This window comes from Centruroides vittatus, unplaced genomic scaffold, assembly GCF_030686945.1.
Source record: "Centruroides vittatus isolate TY-2023 unplaced genomic scaffold, ASM3068694v2 scaffold_520, whole genome shotgun sequence".
Lineage (NCBI taxonomy): Eukaryota > Metazoa > Arthropoda > Arachnida > Scorpiones > Buthidae > Centruroides > Centruroides vittatus.
In genome coordinates this window covers 788,043-809,250 of record NW_027122712.1, presented here as the reverse complement: position 1 = coordinate 809,250, position 21,208 = coordinate 788,043, and the positions used below count along the sequence as shown (strand labels likewise).

General features: G+C 29.7%; 2 protein-coding genes across 2 annotated transcripts in view; both read left to right on the top strand.

Moving 5' to 3' along the window:
• Positions 1-5,518: 5,518 nt before the first annotated feature.
• LOC136989411 (uncharacterized) lies at positions 5,519-7,451 on the top strand. The gene is made up of 5 exons (XM_067287535.1): positions 5,519-5,650; positions 5,737-5,868; positions 5,956-6,060; positions 7,085-7,224; positions 7,392-7,451. Exons 1-5 carry the CDS (start codon positions 5,530-5,532, stop codon positions 7,449-7,451), a joined length of 558 nt encoding a protein of 185 aa, XP_067143636.1. The 5' UTR covers positions 5,519-5,529.
• LOC136989419 (latent-transforming growth factor beta-binding protein 1-like) overlaps positions 7,212-21,208 on the top strand; it is a 37,282-nt gene continuing 23,285 nt past the window's right edge. Inside the window, exons 1-6 of the mRNA XM_067287553.1 lie at positions 7,212-7,224; positions 7,392-7,517; positions 12,548-12,657; positions 13,345-13,470; positions 13,722-13,868; positions 13,945-14,079. Coding sequence (XP_067143654.1) covers positions 12,609-12,657; positions 13,345-13,470; positions 13,722-13,868; positions 13,945-14,079 — 457 coding nt within the window. The 5' untranslated portion in view covers positions 7,212-7,224; positions 7,392-7,517; positions 12,548-12,608. The remainder of the gene's footprint in view (positions 7,225-7,391; positions 7,518-12,547; positions 12,658-13,344; positions 13,471-13,721; positions 13,869-13,944; positions 14,080-21,208) is intronic.

Genomic DNA, 21,208 nt, shown 5'->3' with positions numbered 1-21,208 from the left:
TCTTCTGTGTGAATCTTTTGCCTGTTTATCTTTTTTCCCGGGCGTTTATTATTCTGTTTGGGTATCCATCTAAAAGAAATTTCTTCTTTAATTCACTTATGTTTCTTTGTATGCTAATATTTTTACTGGTTCTATTTTTTATTTTACTATATTCCATGTTAAATATGTTTTGTTTTATATATAACGGTATGTTTGAATTATATTTCACTGTTGTATTAATTGAACATGGTTTTTTAAAAGGTTCAAATTCAAGTTCGTTTTTTTTTATTGTAATATCCAGATAATTTATTTTATGTTTGGTTTATCTTCCTCTTCTATTTTAAATTGTATTGTTTTATTTGTATTATTTATCATCATTTTAATTTCATCGATTTTAACTTCAGTCACATTATATAATTAGGCCTATATATAATTAAAGTATTGTAAACATATCTCTTATAAAATTTTATCTCATGTATTCTGTTCATTAATTCGTCAATATCTATCATTATGAATTCGGCTAACTTTGGTCCTATGACGGACCCCATGTTAACCTCTTCTGATTTCTGATTCTACTTTGATTTGTTTAATTTGTTCTCGATTGTCTCCCATATTATTGACATGTACAGTTCATATCCACTATGTCGAGACTGGCCATTTTAAACGTATTTTCAATATTTAACTTCTTAAAGTCATTTAGAAGTTCATCTGTGTTCTGAATTGCGAATTGTGTATTTTGGTATCTTTTGAGTTTTTGTTTCAAAAATTTTTCTAAGTCATACAGTGTGGAATATTTAAAATCTACTATGGATCTGACTTTCTCTGATTTTATGTGTTTAAAGCTTTATATTCAGTCTTGGCGTGCGTTCATTATCTTCGTTTAAAATAAACCATTTTTTCTGTTTTATTAAGTTTGTTTAGTTTTTGTAACTGTGTAACCCTATTATTTAATTCTGTGTATATAACTTCTTCTAGGTGTGTTGGAAGTTCTCGGAATTTTTTTGTCTTCTATTATGTCAAGTTTTTACCTAAATTTTGGGTTACAACAACAATTTGCTTACATTTATCTGTTTTTCTAATTTCTAATTGGTTGTTGTTTAAGGAATTATGTAATTTTATGATTTCGTTTTTATATTGGTAATAATTTTTGTCTCTTATAGTTCTTTTCCCTTTTTCTCTTTTAATATATTTTTAATCTTATTGCTGAGGTTCATTTTAACAAAATTTAACTCTATTTCAGTTAAGTCGTCGCATATGCGATCTACGTTTGGTATTATATTTTTTACTTCCCATCTATTGGGGCCGGTGAAGTCAAGCCTTTTACGTATTATTTTAATGATGTTTTCAGGGATCGTCCCATTCAGTTATTTCTTCAGTAGTTTGATATTGAAATGTGTCACTAATTTGTTTTGTTTATGGCCTTATATCGGCTTATGTTCTTAGCTTTCTCATTTATAGCTTCTAAATGATTTTGTCCTCTCTGGATTTTAAATTTTTTTAAGTACACAATGGGGGCGCTCCGATCGTCATGGAGACTAGTGAATTTTCGATTACACCTTGTTTCGTCAGAAAGTATTTTTACCCACTTCTTATTTCCTGGTTTTGTCTTAACAATGGTTAACTTAAAATTGACTCAATTATTACTACTAATGTCCGGAATTGAGCCAAACCCAGGTCCTCTTCAAAATACTCCAACAAAAAGAGGTAGACCTCCAACAAATCGAACTACGCAATCTTCATCCAATACAAAATCAGCTGAAGGTGAAATCAACTTGATTACCGAATATACTCAACCACGAAAAGTGGAATCGGCTACTTCGGTAAGTGAAAACTCTACTTTGAATCCTTCATTTGCAACTTTAAATATGGCACTATCTGGCACTACAACTACACCTCTTTGAACGAAGATAGTCGATTTGATTACTTCTAGTAACGAAAAAATAGAAAACCAATTTTCTCTAATGCGCAAAGAAATTATTACTATTCATAACGAAATTAGTGACTTTACTGGTCAACTCCATACTATTAGAGATAAAAATGATAAATTCGAATCTGAACTTACAAAACTAAGAAAAGAGAATGAGCTGCTTCAATTTAAGATTGATGCACTGCATAATAAATTTAATAATAATAATTTAATAATATATGATTACTCGAAAATATTTGCTCACCGGAACGAAGAGGGGATATTGAATTTCTTGAATCATTCACTAAATATTTCATGCAAAATGGACGAAGAATTAAAATCAATTCACAATATTTCTGATTCAAAGATTATTATCAAATGCTTAACTCTAAAATTTGATCAATTGAGAAATCAAATTATAACTACCTTCAATAAATAAAAACAAAATAAATTATTGAGTCCATGGCAAAATTAAAACATGTCGGTACATTTTGGTTGTTAATTCTCGTAAGAGAAGAAAAAGCCTTATTACCTTACTATATCGATCTAAAAGAACGAAATACGTACACGTTAAATTACGAGACGATTTTCTTCTAATCAAACAGAAAAAAATAACTTACAGCTTCTCAACAAATCAACTGGTATATGCAGAGGATTTTTTAGAATATACGACTTAAATAATTCTGATAATTATCAATCTTCGACAACACTCAAGAATGAAACTGATCACAATAAAAAGCAAGAAAAATCTTACCTAAACATAATTAACTGGAACTGTAATGGCCTATTGAAAAAAAATTAAAAATATTGAATTTAAATATTTATTAAATAAATACTGATATAATGGGACTTACAGAAACCTGGTTGACCTCGCCACATGAAGGACTAAAAAATAAATTCCTGGAATATACTGTTATATCAACCCTGGCGCATAAACCAGTCGGCCCTGAACGCCCGTATGGTGGCTTAAGCTTACTCATTAAGAAAAATATAGGAAATAATTAAGAACTTACAGAAAGATGACAATTGTATTGCAGTCTTGATCCAAATTACTAATCCAAAATTGCAGTCCCTGTTAAACAGATTAATAGCCATTATATTAATCTACCCTCCAGATCAACTTCAGATTTTAAATGACGTCTTTAAACTCATTGAACAATGGAAAATTATTACCCCTTATATTATAATAATAAGAGATTTAAATGCGAGAATAACCCAAAAATGAATATGGAATATAAGGAATCGAACTTACTAATTCAAAATACTCCTAAATCAAAAGACAAAAAATACAACAAAATAGGACTTCAACTACTTGAATATATGGAGCACTACATGTACTGAATGGTAGAATCAAAAATGATTACCCGTCTAAAACTTACTTGTGTTACCAACTCTGATTGTTCAACAATAGATCTAATAATATGTTCAGAACTAATTACAAATATATGTGTGCAGATACAAGTACTAAATTATGATCTCTCTGACCACTTTCCCGTAAAAATGTCTATCCAAATAGCAAAAAATCAACTACACAAGATTGAATCAATTATCACATCAAATCAACTATAACTATCAACAATACCAACTTTCGATTAGTAACAGAATTAAACATCTATTGAAATGCGCTCCAACGGAGGGAATAGAAAAATATTTCCAATTTGAACTAGTTATAAAAGAATATATACAAATACGTAATCTGGAATTTATCTGGAATGATAAATTCCAGATGAATTTAAAATATCTCAATGTAAAAATCAATCAACTAATTAATAATGCTCTCTATTTAAGTGCTAGTTTAAAAGTTACGAATTTTATAAACTTCACATGAGAATTTTCAACTCAATAATAATGCCAGCTTTTCTATATTCCAGTCCGATTTAGGCCATTGATTTGTTCTATGACTTGAAAAAATTTCACATTATATTCTTACGTAAATTATTTAAACTCGAACGTACTGTTCCAGGCTATGCTATACGGTCAGAAACAAACAGATGTCAACTTTTTCTCTTCTTTTTGAAAACACTAATCAATTTTACTACCCATTAACAAACTCAAAATGATAATATTAAATTTTTATTTCATATTATGAATACTCAAATGTATAACGACAATACCAACAAAAACAACAGGTGCTACAAATTTAATAAAGTTTTACAGTCATTTGGTGTATCTGCTTCCTTATTTGACAACGGGATTAACAATTGGAAAAATGCCTATACTATGATGATGGATTCTCGCAGTCGATAATCACTGATCAAAATTCTATACTTAATTCTGATATCAGCCTTGGTATTCACATATTCTAAGCCTTCCTACTCAATCGAAACATTATCACAATGAATACAACTTTAAATATCAAACGTACGTTACTTCAACTGAGTCTCAACCATTATTCCTTAATTGCAAACAATACATATACTGACTATTCAAGATCATGTTATTGGTGTAAATCCAATAGTTTTTCTTCACTTCATCTTAGAGATTGTACTGCTTCGAAAAAATACCAACATAAATTTCAAACTTCTGAATTATTTTCTACAAATAATGAATTAAATTATAGATCACACTGGGCCAATCTATAAAAATAAATATATATAAAATTGCTAATTTTTTTGCCCAAATTATTGACAATTTAAATGTCCATTATACGAAATAATTTTATATTCTAGCTAATTAATTAATAGCAGTCATACATGTACTTTAACTGTTTGCACTTTTTGTTTTTCTTTTTTGTACTTTTACCAATTCCCCCTGTAACAAGGTTTCCTTTTTATGAATATAGATTATTATTATTATTATTATTTTAAGGTACGCTTCAGTCTTCTAATTTTAATGTATTTAAACTTTATCGCAGATCTTAGTATCTTTAGGAGTTAATATATTCTCTGTCTCTTGTTGGTATATGACGTCTGTAATCGATTTTGGAGAGAGGTGTTTTCAGAGGTTTCTTTCCTTTAACGTGTATTTTAAGGTTTTTAATGTTTTACCCCCTCTAATACGCAAACCTCCGTTGCAAAATTTCAAAAAACATTCACAAAATAACGAGTTATTAAGCTTCAAATAGAATGAACAAAATCGTTTCAACACACACACACACACACACACACACACACACACACACACACACACACACAACACACACACTCAAATGCACACGCACACGCACAAACGCATACACTCTACGTACCACATAAAGAAAAACCCCCGAATTTTTTTAGATTTCTCGACGTTTCAAGTTGCCCTGAATCAAAAATGTAAAAATCTTTGGGGCTGATTTTTCGACCGATTGCCTTACTTTTCCATATGAGAGCCGAGAAAGTATAATTAAATTTAATAGTACGTAATTAAAACAGTTTGAAGATTTTGAAAATTATATATTGATAATACACGTAAGTAACAAAATACTAAGAAGAGAAAATAGTACTTTTTCCGAAAATAATTTATTATAAATTATAAACATGTATATTTATGAACATTACATTATTGAAATTAAATATTATGGATAGTTTGTTATTATAAGTAATTGTGCTTAGGTACTAAAAATTATAAATAGTTTATAAACTTTTATGTTGCAAACTTTTTTGTTGCAAAATTCACTCCATGTCATTGTTGTTTCATCTTTAATTGTTAAAGATGAAACAACAATGACATGGAGTGAATTTTGCAACAAAACTAAAGCAGAATGCAAAGTGCAATTAAACAGTATCACATGTGACTGTGTACAAAAAGATTATCATTTTGACAGCGATCAAGGAAGATGTCGAAGTTTGTTGCTGTTTTTCTGTTTACATTGAATTCAATATAATCTTTAAAGTTTCAAAGAGTTTTATTTAATACGTAAACTTTTTCAGTTAAAAGTCAATGCAATGACGAAGTTTGTGGTGATGGTACTAAGTGTACATCAATTGAAGATACTTACGCAATCGAATGCAATTGCATTGGAAAAAAACAGTATTATGATTATTATAAAAAAAAATGTTCAGGTAAATTGTTTTCATATTAAAGTATCTTGAATGCTTATAAAGGTCGATATTTAAAAGTTTATAAAATTCCAATTTGTTTTTGTGTAGAAATTGATAAATGTTTAGGTATAGTATGTGATGCATTTAAAGAATGTAAAGAAGGTGAATGCAAGTGTATGAAGGAATTAAAAGAAAATGGCACAAACTGTGTTTGTAAGTGATCCTTTGTTTTGAATTATTTAGCATACTGTATTCTGAATACTATTAGTAAAAATTCTGTAAAATATTATATTTATCAGATATTTATATATACTGTACATTTTTGAGTTTAGTGTGATGTACATTATGAAAACAATATTCCGAATATATTTCAAATTAATGTGTTCGGAAAAAACATTACAAATTCGTTTGTTCCAAAGCATCTGCCAGAATGAAAATATAGCATTCGAGAATATCAGACTGCTTCTGTTAGTCGACGTGTGATATACATTAGGCAGTGCGTCAACAACAATTGTTTACGTCTCAGCTTGAGAGACGTCACTTTCGTTTTTATCACAATACAGGTTGTCTCTTTTATCATATCTCATATAAAGTTCGTACTGTAGTTGGCAATAACAACATGTTTGGATGCAACGAACCATCGGCATTATCAGATCACTTTACGTTATTACTCCGTTATGTTGAGGGTTAACAGTATATATAAACTTATATACAGTATAAAGTTCATATTCTTAAAGCAAAATTTATCTGTATAACAGCTACATATTATGACGTACAAAATTCTATTTCATACATTTTTAATGTAATTGTATTCATTACGTTGTTTAAACAGTAGTATATATTATCGTAAAAATATTTTTAATAGTTATTAAAAATTTTTCTGTTTTTTACCGATAATAATTTTGGTATTTTCGTTTAGGATAATGGGTGAAGAGACATTTTTAATAAATTTGTTTTAAATTTATTTTAAAGTAAAAGTATATAATAATATGTTTCTATTTATAGAATTTAACAGTAATATATAAATATTTGTTATGCAATGGAAACTATGCTATAATTTTAACTAAAGAAAATACGAAATCAAAATCTTTATACTGTATATGTTTACTAAAATTCAAAATCTATTTTAAATTTTCAAAGTTTTATAAAACTAGATAAGAATTTTATATTATTATAAAATAACACTGTATACTGATACAAATTCAGTGTTTTATCTTATTTTGTAAAAATTTTACAGTGGATGAAAAAATTTGTAAAAATCGTTATGGGAAATACGCCATATGCAATGTAAAAGCGGATTCATTCGGTAGGCCTGTATATAGTGTCGATTGTGATAAAGGTTATTATTTTGATCCCCGTTCGGAAAAAAATGTGTCGGTAAGAAATTTATTTAATTTTCTTCCTTTTTTTAAAAATAAAAAGTAATTAAGCTAAGATTCAATTAGTGAATCTTCACATATATAATATCGACAAAAGTAAATTTTTTGTGAATTTTATTTAATAAATTCTTTAAATGATTACTGTAAACTTTGATATATTTACAGAAATTAAAGGAAACTATTGCAAAATGGGAGATACGTCGTGTCAACAAATATGTACTATAAAGAATGAAACACAGAAATGCGGTTGTTACGAAGGGTTTACAATGAATTCAGATAATAAAACTTGCGGTATGTAGATTATAATTAAATTCTTGTTATGGTCATGTTTAAGTGTTTTTAAACATACATGTTATCTATCCTAAAATAGAACTCACTATCGAATTTTTGTAAAGTTTTGACATTGAAAACCGAATTAATATTGATAGAAATTTATATTCAAAACATCGAAGGAAATTGGTGTTATTTGTGGCGCACCATGTAAATCAAACAAAAATGCATCATTAAGGTACGAGTACATTTATTCTGTTACCCCCGGATTCAACCATTATTACCATATCATTTTTGAAGTATTATAATAACCTGTAGACTTCAAAATCAAAATATTTTATCACAAGAAAACGTGCCATGCTTTATTTTCTTTAATTACAGTTTAAAAGAAAAACGCAGAACTCCAGAAAACCTTCACTCTAAAAGTTATTGGGCTGCAATTTGAAAAAAATGTAAACATAAATTCCTACTGTCTGTCGGTGTCCTTTCTTAATTAATCTCGAGAACGGAGTTAGATAGAGTAAGGCCGAGACCAGACACGGAAAGCTTAGCTACGGGAAGCCCGATTAACTATATAAGAACCACCGTTTTGCACCGGAAGTGACGCCATATAAATTCAAGTTTCTCCCTGAAAGAGTTAGCTAGATGACCGGCAAGACTCTATTCCTAACAGGAAAAGTATCATGTACAGGAGCAAGACACTAATTTGAGAGGGCAAGCATATTTTAAATTAAATAAATTAAAAATATAATTAAAAAAATTGCAGCCCGGCATTGTGACGATGTCACAATAAATAATTGCTCATTATACTTTATTAACACTATAATTATTATAATGAATTTTAATTTTAAAATTACTGTTATTGTAAGAGTATTCTTACTTATCAACTAAACATATATATATTCTCAAGAACATGCATATTTAAACTCTTTACTAAATCACAATCTTCTGCTTGTTAAATAATGAATTAATTCTTGAAAAACATAAATTTTTAATAAAATTATTTGGCATGATTTGAAAAGTAAATTAATACTTTTGTTAAACTTTTGTAAATTAAGAAGTTATCTGGATAACTTCTTAATTTATCCAGATAACAATAAAATTAGACAATATTTTAAAATAGACCTATAATATTGTAAAAAAGGAACATTACAGACTAACAACTTTGATTTTTTGAAATTCCTGTTTGTATTGTATTTTTATGAATTTTAAATTATAAACATTTGGTTTTATTATTCTTTAATTGTGCAATAATACAGTTTTTATAAATCATACAGAATTAATATATAGTGTTAATTCTGTATGATTAACATATACTGTTAATTAACATATAGTGTTAATTCTGTAAAATTTCAATTAAAAGTAATTTTAAAAATAAAAACAAATCGCTACACTGAATGTAACTCTTTTGCTACCAAATGAATCAATCCAAACAATACATACTTGTAGCAATAACAATCTTGCCGTTTAGCAGTCATTACGAGTAGAATTACCACACTTCCAATTCACTCAGTGACAAATAAATATATATATGTTTGTTACTGAGTGGCCTAAGAATGACCTCATCACCACATATCATATGAGTGTATCATCTATCAGCCACAGTTACGATTAAACAGCAAATCGTAAGTAACTGAAACAAATTTTGATTTTGTTGATTTATTTTGACCTTCAAGATTCATCTATTATTATATAATAAAAACTAGCTTCAAGTACCCGCTTCGCTGGGTTTTTTTTTTTTTTTTTTTTTTTTGTTCGTACATTTATATGTAATATAGTTTTTTTTTAATATAAAAGACATGCGTTAAAAGACTTTTCTTTTCCTAGCAGATAAGTCCAGCATTGCTTGGGCAAAAAGTAACAATAGCGAAGATTAAGATTATTATGTTATAGCCAACCTTACCCGTTTTCACAGAATGCAAGAATTAGATCCCCTGTTTCCAGACTAATTACAGAATTTTTAGATGGGTCTAAAAATATGTTCGATTTCCTGCAAAAACGCATAAAATCGCATCTGCGCCTGTAAATCTTGTACGTCGCTTTCTCTTAACACTTCCATTCTTTACACTTTCAACCCACATATTCCCAGCTGTTATCTGCGACTTCGTTTGCGCGGATTTTGCAAGCAAACCCTATTTACATTCAATATTTCAACAACCATAGTAAATTGTTATATAACACCTACCGCTGAGAATCAACCCAACTGTTTTTAATTTGATAAATTTTCTGGAACGTTTACAATCGTTCTATAATCGAACCAATATGCAATAACAAATTCGAATTTAAAACGGTTCGAACATTTGGTTAAAAAATCGAAATATATAAAACTACTAGCTGACCCGGCCACGCGTTGTTGTGGCTCAAAATGTATCTATTATAAATGTATAACACTTCCCCCGTGGGGGGAATTTCAAAAAATCCCTTCTTAGTGTACTGTACATTCTCTTGACGTACCCTATTAAAACGCAATCAAAAACGCATCTAAAATAGTATAATAAAAGCCGAGTTCTTCACAGTAAGCCTTAAACCCGTCACTTTTCCCGCTGGGGAATATCGAAAAATCCCTTTTTAGTGTATATTCTGTTGACGCAATTAAAAACGCAAAAAACCGCATGTAAAATAGTATAATAGAAGCCGAGTTCTTCACGGTAAGCCTTAATCCCGTCCATCTCCCCCACTGGGGGGAATTTCGACATGTATGTTATATAAAAACACGTGCGTATTCGAATGCAACGTTGTGTCAAAATTTCAAAGGAATTGGTAGGAATAAACGAACGTTATATTTTATTTATATAGATAGATAGAAAATGATCTGCTTCAGTCCATTCTCACAGAAAAGCATAATGCTTCACAGAAAAGCAAACTTAGGTCGTCGGAAGTTAGCGCCATCTGTTGGGCATAAAAGCCTTAATCCATATATAAATATATTTTTGAAAGGGGGGAAATGGTGTAGGGGTATGAAAAATAGATAGTAGCCGATTCTCAGACCTACTGAATATGCATATAAAATTTGGTAAAAATCGGTAAAGCCGTTTCGAGGAGTAAGGTAACTAACATTGTGACACGAGAATTTATATATATAAGATTTATATCAATGTCTGAAATGTTATCAATTTAATATCCCTAAGTACTCAATGAAGACTAAACGTAATTAAAAACAAAAAATCGCATCTAAAATAGTAGAGTAGAAGCCGTTCTTCAGGTTAGGACTTAATGCTCTCCCTCTCCCCCTGCGGGGGGAATTTCGAAAAAATCCCTTCTTAGTGTGCGTTTTCATGCTGTACCCTAACTGTGTACCAAATTTCACCTCTAGGTTCTGGAAATTTCTAGAAAAAACTAGAACATTCTTATTGAAGCGTCATACATTTTTGTAGTCAACCACTTTCAACCCCCATATCTCCCACACCCTTATAGCTATCGAGACGCAACCACCATAGTGCACGATGGGAGACTTGGGGCTACTACCACCCACAAACACCATTCATGTGCGATGTGTAGTTTTGGCTGCAGAGTGAGATATAGGCACACACACGTCCATTTATATATGTTATGGACAAAGTGATTAATCGGGCATTATTCATAATGACCAAAAAGAGCGCGCAGTGTCGTAAATATTGATTAATTTATCAAATTGACCGGTGATTATGAATACTGCTATCACTTAGTCGGGCACAGTGATAATAATACGTTGAGGAGGGATCATCCAACATACGCTAGCCAATCGGCACTCTGAATTGCCGATATCTATGTCTGAAACGCCGATATCATAGATATCGCGTTGAGTGCGTATCGCGTTTAGTACCGAATTTTAAATTGTGAGACATTAATTAATTTGATTTAAAAAAAGCTCCACTTATTTCATTTAGAAATATTTAATTTTGTAGATAATTTCAAAATATTTTAAAAAGAACATGTAATCTTTTAAAACTAAGTACAATTAACTATATTAATTAAATGGTATAATTTTACCTATGTGCACCATCATGGCAACTGTTTTGTGCTCCCGACGGATTCCTCCCGGAGGGGAGCCGCCGGCAGGCCGCCGATTGTTTAACGTCACTAGATATTGATACATACTAGTTATTGATACGTGTGTTCAAGAACTATCATGAATAAAATAACTAATGACGGTTAAACAATCGGCGGCCTGCCGGCGGCTCCCCTCCGGGAGGAATTCGCTGAGAGCACAAACAGTTCCGACCGTTACCAAATTCGGTACTAAACGCAATACGCACGCGCAACTCACATACGAGTGCTGATTGGCTAGCGTATTTTGGATGATCACTTCTCAACGTATTATTATCACTTTGCCCAACTAGATGATCAGCAGTATTTATAATGACCGGTCAATTTGATATATTATTGAAATTTATTACAATGCCCGATTTTGTTGGTCATTATTCATAATGCCCCTATTAATCACTTTGTCCATAACTATATATATAGAATATAGATATAGATGTAAATGTTCGTTTGTTCCTAATCTCAAATCTCCGAAAATTCTTCACCGAATGCTATGAAATTTTGACACAACGTTGCATTCGAATACCGGCGTGGTTTTTATATAATATAGATGTCAAAATCTCCCCCGCGGGGGAGAGGGACAGGATTAAGGCTTACCGTCAAGAACTGGGTTTCTATTATACTATGTTAGATGCGGTTTTTTTGCATTTTGATTGCGTTTTAACAGGGTACGTCAAGGGAACGTACACTAAGAAGGGATTTTTCGAAATTCTCCCCCCCGCGGAGAAGTGTTATTCATTTATAATAGATACATTTTGAGCCACAGCAACGCGTGACCAGGTATAATAGTCTTAAATAAATGCTTTCCCCGATTAAGCGATAATTCTATTAACCGAAATTTATAAGTAAAGATGCCAATATGTAATAGTATTATATATTTACGTATTTACTTACATATTTCCTTTACATGTATAATATATAATAAAAAAGAGGCTAATGTGGTGTCCATATTTTTGTTCTTTTGTAAATAAACATAACATTATTCTAAAAGTAAGCATAAAGTTCTAAAGCTTTATATTGAATTACAGATCTAAAAGGAAAAGATAATACGACTTGTGAGAATGGAATACGGAAAGATAGTGTATGTGAATGCAACTTAGTTACGTTCCTGAAAACAATAATCAAGATAAATGTGTTCGTAAGTATATAGTTTATAAATATTTTAATAATATGACCAATCATTTAGATGTTGACTTTCCTACAGTAAAATGAAAATATACTAAATTTAAAACAGAAATAGAAGTCGCACGCTACTAAATTTACAATAAATAAATAAATAATTTCAAATGCAATAATAATAAATACTTTTCTAATTAATATATTTTCGTTAAAGAAATTAAAAGATTTTTATATTGTTAATCAAATATTTACTTGTAATTATACGAAATCATCATATTCATTTTATCACATTTTGAAAATTGTCATATGACGATATTTTAACTGTACATAGTTTCTGTTATGTGAATGTATTGATAGTTCAATTTATTTCTTACATTGCAAATATAATTATAAAAGATTATATAGTACTCAGATAAATGTGACTATACAGATGTATGCAGAAAACAAAAGAATTCTGATGTTTGTAAGTTAAAAGTAAGCTTATTGTTATATTTTTTTAAAACAGCACACGGTACATTAAATGTGAACCATGATAAAGCAAATTTGATATAACTTAAGATATTTCTCATTTTACTATGAAAATAATTAAAATTCTCGTTTAGTGTCCAAATATCGGAAAATTACTAACTATATTGTTTAATTTTATGTAATTAATAAAAATTTATTGTTAAAATTGATGCATACATTTAATTTTTAACTGTAATAGATATATGTAATAGTTTAAAAATTAAAGAAATCTGTCCAATGGGTTGTGCATCTTGGGATAAAGAAAAATTTAAATGCAATTGTACAGGAAAATACGAATACTCTAAAGACGGGAACACCTGTATAGGTAAATCATATAAATTTTCTTATTTTCAATGTTATTTAAAATTTTCAAAACTTCAATTAAACATATTTAAAAGGATTTTAAAATTAGTGACATACAGAGTATAAGTCAGTTCAATAGCATTAATTAATAGGATTAAATTAGAGTTTATATCTTATATAATTTGTTTTAAAGTAATTTTCAGTAATATTTGTTACTTGAAAAATATTAATCTTATTTTTATAATTTGATTAATTAAATAATGTACATTTTAGAGAAAGCATTGTGTGCGAAAGGAGAAATAGGAGATGTTGATTGTTCTAAGAAAAATGCACGGTGTGAAGAGAATAAAATCAACGATGAAGGATATAAATGTGTTTGTCCTGAAGGATTGAGAGAGTTAGAAAATGGAATCTGTTCAAGTACAGAAAATTAATAATAGTTTTTTTTAAATATTGTAAAATTACATTTTTTATTTTATATTATAATACATTTCAGGTAACTGTACATCAGACGAAACGCAGAAATGTATTAAGAAAAATCTTGAATGTGAATATGATCAAAACGAAAAAATCGCTAGATGCATTTGTCCACTTTCAATGGTGATGTCGAAAAGTGAAGTGTGCGAATTTGGTAATTTTATAAACTAAACTATGTTTATTAACTTTCTCAATTTTCTGTACATTGTTACACGTTTGAAACCAAGCAGCGAAACGAGATTGCAAAATACTAGATTATTGTACTATTTATTATGAAACATTTGTTTTAATCTATTATAATGTTAAAGAATAACAATTCGTTTTAATCAAAAAAATTATCTATACCTTTATATTCAGGGTTTTCCTTAAAAAGATAATATCCAACATTTTAATATATTTTTTCGTGTTTCATAAATAATTTATCGCGTTTCTGAAGTATGTAAATATGTAGATTTTTTATTATATAAAAATGATCAAAATGTAATATGCTTCCGAAAACTTCGGTTGGCAAGTTTAAAAATATTGCGTCATACATTTCACGATATTGCTACGCACACTTAGAAGGATTGCCAACTCCTTTCTTAGATCTACACTTAAAATGGAGGTAATTGATACATGATTCGAATTTTTTCAATTGTACAAAGTTCCTAGGCAGGTTTATTTATTGTGCTATTATGTTATATGACAATCACGTATTCGACTGTCATATAACATAACATTTTTCAAAGAGTTTTACAAAATTTTTATGCTTTTATAAAAGTTTTGGATTTTTGAATTTTTTTTTTTTTTTTTGAGTGTTTATGAATTTTTAAAAATCTGATTTTAAAAAATGTTTACGAATTGCCCAAGAATTTCATATCTAAAGTGCACATTATTATTTGTCAGTTTTTTTTAATTTTATAACTTAAACGGTAAAATTTCATACTTAAATTGTTTGTAATCAAATGTTAATTTTTAATTTGTAAATTTGTGTTATAAAATTTTCTAAACTCAACTTTCAATGTACATTCATTTGTTCTCAGTTTTGTTTGAAGAGCTGATCATGGGCCAAATATCAATACATCCGAAAACATTTCTTTTTAAATAAATGTTTTGGTTCGTTCAACTTAGCAGTTTATTCATTGAATTTACAAAAGAAATCTTAAATTCCCTTTTTAAGATTTAAGTATGGGTGTATCAATATAAAATATGTATCCTATGACTACAATTAGGCCAGATAGCCAAGCAGTTAAGGTTACAGCTTTCGACTATGACCTGTATATTCTGCTGTCATGAACCTCCGTGAAAAAGTTACCAATGACAATCGTTCCTGTTAAGTGGCGCTACAGTCGAGGATTGCTCCACAACGCTACGGAAAAGCCTCGTAGAATAGCAAATACAAAATTTTTTGAGTCTTTAAAGAATATTTCACTAATTAATATAAACACAAAAAGTGTAATTGAGATTACGATATGATCTCAATTTATTCTATAATCACTTACTATTGGGACCTTGTACATAATTATTGATTTTAGATCGACTTTTTTATAATGTAGTTTAATTTTTTGGCACATAATTAAGCATAGAATAGTGTTACATATGATGCCTCATTGATAATTAACTATAGATGTATTGTTTTTTCAAGATAAACAGATCTATAAAAAATATGTGTGAATGAAAAAAAAAATATTATTGAATAAATAAATACAAAATATAAATATCTTTCAAGGTAATTTTGATAAATTTGACAATAAATAATTACACGTAGCTATGATTAAAGATAGAAAATTTGGCAAAACTAGATAATAAATTAACCTCAATCTCACAAAATAGCTGCATTATGTAAAAACAAATCTTACACGTGATAATTTTTAAAAATTTCATACTTTCTGTTGGGCTAATAACAGATAATCTTATTCACAAAATTTAGAACAATGGGATCGGTAGTATTCTTAAAATTTTTTGTAAATTCTAAAAACAAATATAATTATTTCCAGATTAAAAACAAGTAAAACTACTCGTTTTTATCCGACTTTGAGCGATTTATTTTAGCAGACAAACAAATAACGAAATAAATACTAAACTTCAACTGCCAATAACTTGATGTTCATTGATTTCACAAAAATCCGAATGCATTTAATTTCCAAATGATTTTAATCTGGAAATAATATAATCTTATGAAAAATATTAGACAACTAGCAGGTAGGCCCGGCGTTGCTCGGGCAAAAGTAACGATAGCGAAGATTAAGATTATTACGTTATAGTCACAAAAGAAAGAGAGTAATTTCATCAACAAACTAAGTATTTCTAAAGACAGATCGAATTTGAAAATCGAATGTTCTAATATTGTTCGATTTTCACGACGTGTTCTGATTATATCGTTCGATTTTCATCGAATGTTCTAAAGAAGAAAGTCGAGAAAAACCGAACTAATGTGTTTAAATTTGAAAATCGAATATGCTCTAATATATTACTCTATTTCTTTCTTTTTCTCCAGCGCTCGTTTTTTTCTCCATCTGCGTCTTGCACGTCGCTTTCTCTTAACACTTTTATTGTTACGTAACACTTTCGTTGTAGAGGAAGTGTAAGCCTTAATCCTGTCCCTCTCCCCGTGGGGAGAAATTTCGAAAAATCCCTTCTTAGTGTGCGTTCTCGTGACGTACCCTATGCATTAAATTTCAACTTTCAACTCTTAACCATTTAGGCTCTTAACCATTTAGGCTCTTAACCATTTAGGCTCTTAACATTTCCGTTGTTACATAACACCTCCAGTGTTAACACTTCATTGTTGACACTTCCATTGTTACTTCACACTTCCATTGTTACTAACACTTCCATTATTGATGGAAGTGTTAAGCCTTAATCCTGTCCCTCTCCCCCGTGGGGAGGAATTTCGAAAAACCCCTTCTTAGTGTGCGTTCTCGTGACGTGCCCTAACTGTGACAAATATTCAACTTTCAACTCTACACCGTTTGGCTCTGCACTGATTATTATTATTATGTTGGGTTAAGTTAGATATACTCGGTTAACACCGGTGGCTTAAGTACTATGCCGGACCAAAGTCAAGGCATAGTAACCAAAACAGAAATTAAAGAAGTGTATCAGTGTGTGTGTCTGTATTCAGGAATTTCTCACAATATGACATGTATTCAATATAGTGGCCTTCTGTAAGTGTGATGTATGTGTTTCTACTCAATTGTAATGTGCCCAGGCTTTTGTGTAGTGTGTGTGGTATGCACACCTGTAGAGGAGAGAACAACACGGTACAATAAGCACCCTATCCATCCTCCACAGATGCCTTATTTCCTGGGCGAGTTCTGTGTACTTGCTAATTTTTCAGTGCATGCGTTTTGTATATTGTGAGTGTTTGGAATGGATATGTCTATAATGTATGTGATTTTATTGTGTTTGTCAATGAGTGTGATGTCTGGTCTGTTGTGGTAAATTGTTTTATCTGTGATTATGGCTCTGTCGTAGTACATTTTGTGCGTGTTGTTTTCCAATACTGTCTGTGGAATGTATTTGTAGTATGGTTCGTGGATGTCTACTAATTTGTGTTTCTTTGCAAGCTCTTGGTGTATTATATTTGCTACTTGATTATGTCTGTGTAAATAATCTGTCTGTGCCAAGAGCTTGCAACCAGAAGTGATGTGTTGTATAGTTTCTGGCATGATGTGACATTTTCTGCACGTGTCATTCGTGAGTGTTGCATCTTTGAGTATGTGTTTTCTGTAGTTTTTAGTATTTATGACCTGATCCTGTATGGCAATCATGTATCCTTCCGTCTCCCCAAAGAGACATCCCCGAGCTAACCAGCTGTTTGACGCAGTTTTGTCAACAAAATCCTGGGCCAGATCATAAGGATGCCTGCCATGGAGTGCCTTTTGAGCCCACGATTGCTTAATGGTGTCTATGCTTTTTATATGTTGCGTTGTGTCCATATGATGTGAGTGTAAGTTTAATGATGTGTTATTTGAGTCTGCTAGAGTTACTGCTTTATTATTATTATTATTATCAACTCGTCTCGATTATATATATAGATTATTAAACGTTTTTGTAGTCTATATCAGGATACATGTAACTGATATAGACTTAGTATAAACATAAGCAAACTCATTTTTGTTTTAACATAAAAATTATAAAAATTTCATTTTGTACTAATGCATTTTTGTTTTCATACTTTTAAAACATGCAATTTATGCATTTTTCATTTTAGATTTTTAAATGTATTCTTTCATTATTACATTATTAAATTCTTAACTGTAATTCTAATAGTTGTTTCTATCAGTTGGTAAATTAATGAATGATATTCTTTTATTTTTGACATAAGTTATTGAACTCTTGATAAATATTGTAATACAATTAATATTTGTAATTTTGTCTATATTCTTTCAGTCTATTTTTTGTCTGAGTTGAAGAACACAAAATTTCATAGAATAAACTTCCGCTTTTTCTCACAGGAAATTTATAAATTTTCTGGATTGAAGATTTTAACAAAATTATAAATTATATTTAAAATTTCTGCAAAAACATTACTTGTATTTTTATTCATAACATAATGTGATTCTAAGAGAATAAATAATAAGCTTCCTCATTTGAAAACACTAAACTAAATAAAATAAAATAAAAATTTCTATATATTTTAAATATGTATATATATAAATATTATCTACCTAATTAAGAAATATTCAAAATGTGAAAATTCAAATAACAAATGTTCTCTCTTTTCACTCTAGAAATAAATTTATGTAGAATAAATTATTTGTTAGACAAATAAAATTGAATATGAAAATATGTATTACAATTTTAATATTAAATAATAATTTATTATTTAAATTTTAAATAATTACAACTTATACAGTAATTACACTGTACAGTACAAACTAAAATACAGGGTGTATAATAATTATAATTAAAGTTCCACTTTGAAATGGCCATAAAATGGAAACTACTGGACTGAATGTTATCAAACTCGGTAATAATGTACAGGACGTCATGGGATTTTATTTTTCCTGCGAAAAAATAGTTCAAACACTAACCACCAACGGGAAATGGCGCTGTCTGCAATATTGTTAAACGAAATAAGACATGAAGACATCCCTGAAAATATTTTTAATCGTTTCTAAAACGTATTACAAAGCAAATTAAATCACATTACTGTGTTTTCAACAGTAGCTCTCAGGAAGCATATCAGGAAGAATTTGACTTGCTTTCAGAAAATGATGGACACCACACTTGAACATGCTTTGTAACACGTTTTAGAAACGATTAAAAACATTTTCAACCAATGTCTTTATGTCTTATTTTGTTTAACAATATTGCAGACAGCATCATTTCCCCTTGGTGATAAGTTTTTGAACTGTTTCTTTTTTTTTTCACGGGAAAAATAAAATCCCATGACGTCATGTACACTATTATCAAGTTTGATAACATTCTGTGCAGTAGTTTTCATTTTATGGCCATTTCAAAGTGGAACTTTAATTATAAACACTGTTGTTAGGATAAATTATTTATGTATAGAATGATTATAAACAGGATGTAGTTTTTATCTTGAGACAATGAAATAAGTTAATTGGATCTCATTATTTTGGGAAAAAAGGTATAGACAAAAAGTTGTAAGGTTTCGAAGAGCCAATCAAATGGTGACCTTGGGTGTGACCTTGACCTTGGCTTTCAAGGTCATTTGAGGGTAAAATCTGTTTTTTAATGGGAACACATATTTTTGACCCCCACATTGAAAAGACCGGGAAATTTCACAACCGGATATACCTTTGACCTTATGGTCTAGGTCAAAGGTCAACATTATTTTAAGGTTTAAATTATAAGATTTTTCTAATGGGAAACCATACTTTTTATTACTGGAATAGGCAAAAAGATAAAAATTACATTTACATGGAAAAAGTGGAAAATTTCACAATCAGCCATGACCATGAGAACCCTAATTTGACCTTTGAAGGTCATCTGAAGCGTGATAATTTTAAGCTCGGCTCAACAAATGCATCAAAGTGGAAGGGCATCATTTTGAATATTTGTTATAAAATTTTTCCTGGAAACCAACATCTCAAGCAATGGTGAAAAGTAAAGTGACTCACCGAAAACAAGCATTGCTATAATGAGAGGCAAGGGAACTCGCTGAAAACAAGCATCTGAAAGGAGAGCAGAAAACTACTATGTTTACATTGTTACTCCTGGGTAGTGCTAAAAGTAGTGAAGGCTTTATAAAGGTCAAAGTAATGAGATCACTAATTAAAAATCTACTAATGTAATGTAGATAATAAGTACGTAGTGTAATGTAATATAATAAGTATGTCATGTTAGGTAGATAACTTATTATCTACCTCACATTAGTAGATTTTTAATTAGTTTAATTATACCAAGGGCAAAAAGCAATTTTTTATATATAATATATATATATATATATATACAGTATATATTATATATAAAGAAAATTGCTTTTTGCCCTTGGTATATATATATATAACCGGTATATGTATTAATATATAGCCCTAGTATATATAGAGTGTATATTGTTTATAGTTATTTTTTTTTTTGCAAAATTAATTGCAGTCTTTGAGAATGCAGTTAACAACCATTAATGCATTTGAAAAAATATTTTAAAAAAAAATAAATTTACTTAAATATTTACTTATTAAAACCCTTATGAACAAGAACTGCCATTGAAATCTAGCAAAAAAAGAGATCAAACAGCGATTTCAGCTCCATCAGAAAGAGCAGGAGGCGTTAATAAAATTTTAACACGGCAAGAATAGGGAGTAGCATGACCAGTAGAATATGCAGACCATGCTTCCACTTTGGGGATTTGGAAACGAATCCATATAGGTCAAAAAATCCCAGAAATTTTCCGGGATATGTCAGAACCAGTCTTTCATCAATATCTGGCTGCTCTGTTGTGAGCCTGGTCGAATCACAATGGGAATGATAAAAAGACCCTTTTCTTGCTCATAGGGAAGAAAAGAGGGCCAAGGAGACAAAAAACAATGTAATAAATTATTTGAATATAACTTTAGACAAATATATAGAAGAAAACTAAAATGTCTTCTTGCTTTTGTCCTGTCTAAGCATCAAAAACAACATTCTCTATTTTATGTATATTTTTAAATAAGGAATTTGCTTATCGTCAGCCTACTTAGAACTATTTTACATAATTGTGCAGAGGCGTAACCTACAATAGAAGGTCATCTCTGCAAAGTGAAGACTTGTTCCTAATGATTAGACAGGACAGAAGCTAGAAGACATTTTAGTTTTCTTTTTTACATTTGTTTAAAATTGTGAAATATACTCTG